This window comes from Coffea arabica, chromosome 8e, assembly GCF_036785885.1.
Source record: "Coffea arabica cultivar ET-39 chromosome 8e, Coffea Arabica ET-39 HiFi, whole genome shotgun sequence".
Taxonomy (NCBI): Eukaryota; Viridiplantae; Streptophyta; class Magnoliopsida; order Gentianales; family Rubiaceae; genus Coffea; species Coffea arabica.
This window is the reverse complement of record NC_092324.1, coordinates 12,801,466-12,806,074: the sequence shown is the minus strand read 5'-3', so window position 1 is coordinate 12,806,074 and position 4,609 is coordinate 12,801,466. Positions and strand designations below refer to the sequence as shown.

At 37.1% G+C, this 4,609-nt stretch overlaps 1 protein-coding gene across 1 annotated transcript; it reads left to right on the top strand.

The window, feature by feature from the left end:
- Nucleotides 1–1,752: 1,752 nt before the first annotated feature.
- On the top strand, nucleotides 1,753–3,856 carry LOC140012661 (protein TOPLESS-RELATED PROTEIN 2-like). Its single transcript, XM_072060941.1, has 7 exons — nucleotides 1,753–1,781; nucleotides 1,995–2,226; nucleotides 2,323–2,478; nucleotides 2,570–2,677; nucleotides 2,810–2,956; nucleotides 3,579–3,689; nucleotides 3,809–3,856. The coding sequence occupies exons 1-7, from the start codon at nucleotides 1,753–1,755 to the stop codon at nucleotides 3,854–3,856; spliced, it is 831 nt and encodes a 276-aa protein (XP_071917042.1).
- Nucleotides 3,857–4,609: the final 753 nt, after the last annotated feature.

Genomic DNA, 4,609 nt, shown 5'->3' with positions numbered 1-4,609 from the left:
GACGACTCAGGTTTCGTGGTTTTTTTCCCCTTGTTTAATCTCTAATTTTGTGATTGGGTTTTTATTTTAGTTGACAACCGGTTACAGAGATTAAGTTTTTCTGCCCAATTAATCGGTTAACTAATTAAATATAGTCCGAGTTGGTTGCTTCAGGATTTGGTTTATAAAGGGACACTTGGCAAGATTAGAAGGAGTGGGATAGGATGTGAGACAGAGTGTGGTACAGTGGATCCGTTGCAGGTCAAAAGTGGCTCTACCATAGGACCCCGTCTCTGTTTGGAACCCGAAAGGCCAAATAGAATTAATACATCATATCAGAAATCCAAACTTGGCCCAAAAAATTTTAAAGTAGAAAGTTTCGGGGCACTATTTATGTATTAAGCGTTCTTTTTCTTACTCTCAAACCAACGTGGGATAAACAACCTTATGCCTGAATCTAATAATCTCTTCTTCAAGTCACCTAATATAATCTACTATTCACAAATTTTACTATTTAAATTTTTAAATAACCAAATTAATCTTATCAAGTTAAATCAAATGAGTGTAATTCTTTATTGATTCAGTAACAGGAAAGACTTGTCATTATGCAGTTTTTGGAAAATGAGTAAGATGTACCTAGGGCAGTTTTTTAAAAAACATTTGGACAAATTACATTTTATCCCCTGTGATTTAGCATTTTTTACATAACCCCCATATGATTTCAAAAGTTATACATAACCCCTCATGGTTTAAATTAAAGTGTCAAAGTGACGGAAATAGTCACTCGTAACGAAACTTCTAAAAATGTCGAAATTATCCTTATAAATACATGACACATTAATCTCGTATGATTTTTATATTTTACTATATAACCCCCTTATGGTTTAATCATTTACCATATAACCCTCTTATGATTTTCAAAATATACACATAACCCCTCTTGGTTAATAAATAATTTTCAACTTTACATAAGAGTATTTTTGACATTTTAGGTGACTCCATTACGAATGGTCATTCCCGTCACTTTGACACTTTAATCCAAATCAGAAGGGGATTTTGTATAGCTTTTAAAACCGCAAGAGGATTATGTAAAAAAATGTTAAACCACAAGGGGGTAAAGTGAAATTTGCCCAAAACATTTTATTATATTTGTGAAAGGAACACTTATGGGTGCAAAATGTTCCCACAAGAAAGTACAAAGCTGGGATTGTTCAATCTCATATTTTCTCGCAATTTTACTTAGTCTTGATCGCAGGAGGAGGAAAAAGACCACGGATTTGTTGGTTCCGCAGGTTTAGCTTAGAATCTTCCTCTGCAATTTGAAATTGATTGGCAGTCGACATTTATTAGCATGAAGAAATGGTTCCTGCACTATTTGTTAGTTCTTGTGCTCTCTTTCTCGCCAAATTACACATTTTCCAGAGTAATTTCCTCAGTTAAATGTTAAATCCAAACTTCCATTTTCCTTCATTCCCTCCGTTTTAACGGATCCAAGCTCAAAACTTTTGTAATTAGTTCTGCCAGCCAATAGAAAGTGTGGATGCATGACATGCTGCATTGCATCAGGATGCACGAGATCTTGAGCCTTTAATTTTTAGGTGTATATATCCTCTTTTCTTTTAGTAATGTATAGCTTAAATCAGCTAAAAGACACTAGACTAGCGAAAGCTCCACCATTCAAGGGGACTTTTCACAGCCTAGTGACTGATTGGTCACCACATGCCCAACTCCAGTCCCCACATAGATTGTTTCTCAGTCCCCAAGTCATCGACTATGCGACTTGTGAAAGCTGTAAATCTGAAGTAAGGAACAACTTAATAGTGTTTAAACATTTCGTGTAACCCTTGAGATGTTCTTCTGAAGCCAAAATCTATCATGGTGAAAATTAGCACTCTGTGATCTTTTCTTTTGCATACTTTTTCCTTGGAAAGCATTGGTGGTTCTGCTCTCTGACTTTTTAAATTTTTCTTTTTTGATTTCTCCAAAGTTGCTTCATCAATCTGTTATTGCTTCAGATTGTTCTCTTGTGGGACGAGCAAAGAAGGTGAATCCCACCTTGTTGAATGGAATGAGAGAGAAGGAGCCGTCAAGAAGACATACTCTGGTTTTAGGAAACGGTCACTGGGTGTGGTGCAATTTGATAGAAGGAATCGTTTCTTAGCTGCTGATGATGAGTTTCAGATTAAGTTTTGGGACATGGATAATAACCACGCGATAACTTTCACCGATGCTGATGGGGGATTGCCTGTAAGTATCACTTTTGAAAACAACCATATTTTGTTGATAAGCCTTTTACTGCAACTTCGCAAATTCAAAATTAATGAATTTTTTTTGTCGTTTCAGGGAAGTCCTAGCCCGAGATTCAACAAAGAAGGATCACTGCTTGCTGTTACAACAAGAGAAAATGGAATCAAAATATTGGTGAATACAGATGGACAATACTTGTTGAGGATGCTGGAGAGCAGAACATTCGAGGAATCCAGGGCTTTCTCTGAACAAGTCAATGTTAAGTACCTGCACTTCTCTTTTTATTTGTTTTCTTTTTTTTTGCAGAAGGCATCACATGATTTATTTGCATTGTTTTCTGCAGCCTGCAATTGATGGTTCTTTGGGCCCTATTGGTCATGTTGCTGCCCCTGTTGCTTCAATTCTTGAACGAACCGACAGAATTCAACAATCATTATCCATTGGAAATCTTGTATTCTGTTTTTCCCATTCCATTATCTTTAAAAACTTTTGTCTTTTAATTGATGATTTCTGTCTGTACATCCATCTTCAATGTTGTTGCTGTGCTCTGTTTGGCTCACTCATTGATCTGACTCATTTACAGGCTGCCATGGATGGAAGCACAATAGCTGATGTCAAACCAAGGATTTCAGATAATGCTGATAGAATTAAATGCTGGAAGTTTTCTGATATAGCTGAGGCAAATCAACTCAAGACGCCAAGGTTGCCTGACCCTCTGGCTGCTAGCAAGGTATATGCATGGTACATGGGTGGGATCCTCACTTTTATTGAAATAATTTTCGTTTTCTTGGGAAGGCATTCATTGTAGGACAGAATTTGATTGCATAAGTCAACTTAACCCAGCCAGTGAACAGCATAGCATATCCCACTTCCTGTTTTATGTAACATGTCCCAGCAACAATTTAGCGCCTCCCAACCAGTTACCCTATAGCCAGTTGCCAATTTCGCTAGCTGCATTCAAGCCACCATAATGACCAAACCTCTCAATCACAGATTATCTCCTTTCTAAAACCTTAAACCTCTTCCAAAGGCATAAGGATGAGAAAATTGGAGAGAGAGAGAGAGAGGGTGAGTTAAGGTTATTGATGTATATGCATTCATGTCTCCTGATGAAAATGTATTTATTGTGCCTGGTGTTGGTGTGATATCATGATGCGCTAAAAAGTTGAATGAGGTATTAAAGTGCTGCAATCGGAAGTTGAGGGGGTATCTGTATCTAGTGTGTAAGTCTCAGTGTCAAATGCGATTATCCTATATTTGATAGAATTTCTTGCTGTGTGTAATGCTTTGAAAGTTCTTTATCAACGGATACCCTTGGTACTTTTGTTTAGCAAAAAATATGGGAATTACAGATTTTGCGTTTGCTTTACACAAATTCTGGTCTTGCTCTGTTGGTGTTGGGCTCTAATGCTCTTCATAGGCTCTGGAAATGGCAGCGCAGTGAACGGAATCCTTCTGGAAAGGTTGGATTTTCAGCATGTTGTTTCCACTTCTGTTCTCTTTTCCTTCGGTTTAACCTTATCTGATATATCCCATTTTTTGTATCTTCTTTCTTCCGTGTTGTATGTTCTGTGCATATCAGTCTATTGCATCCATCATTCCTCAGATGTGGCTTAGATTGAATAATTGACTTTGTTTTTTGTACAAAGATTCCAGACCATACTTCTTATTTGGGACCACTAATTCCATGAATTTTTGCACTTGTGTTATCCCAACTGAAATCCCTTTGTTGTATGGTTGCAACGAACTAATGCAGAGTTCTTTTATTTAAACCATTCCCATGTTGTCTTGATTGAATTTGAAAATTCATTAATTTGTTCCTGTTAGGATAAGCTTAAAATAAAACTACAGACAAATTACGTCTGATATTGATGAAACACTAAAAATGGCATATTTGCCAATTGAGATTCTGTCCATGTAATTCTTGAATTAAAATCTCTAATCACGCATCTCAATCTTTTTTTTTGTTTTTTTTATCAACATGGGAGGGTTGGTACGGGAGAAGCGAGGAGGGGGGACAATTGATTTAAACTCAGATTCCCTAATTCTTGAAGTATCAACCTTTAGTTATTTAAATATTTGACTGAGAGTTAATTCTTTTATTGGATCTGTCTAATGATGTAAGTGAAGCCAAACCAGCCGAAGAGTCACCCGCATGCATTGCTTTATCAAGGAATGACTCTTACGTCATGTCTGCACCTGGTGGCAAGGTCTCTTTGTTCAATATGATGACGTTTAAGGTATGTTGTTACCCTCTGTACCTAACGCCATTGTGCCCATTGTTTGCATTGTCTGACCTCTGCTGATGGTTTAAGATGACAAATCCAATTCCTTGAATTTTGGTCAGGTCATGACTACTTTCATGCCTCCACCTCTAGCAGCT

Bases quoted from the DNA above. Each gene is read 5' to 3' on its own strand.
- LOC140012661 (XM_072060941.1), top strand. From the start codon at position 1,753: ATGCGACTTGTGAAAGCTGTAAATCTGAA. The intron at 2,479-2,569 runs GTCAATGTTAAG...TGTTTTCTGCAG, and splicing joins CCAGGGCTTTCTCTGAACAA to CCTGCAATTGATGGTTCTTT. The intron at 3,690-3,808 runs GTTGGATTTTCA...TGTGCATATCAG, and splicing joins AACGGAATCCTTCTGGAAAG to TCTATTGCATCCATCATTCC.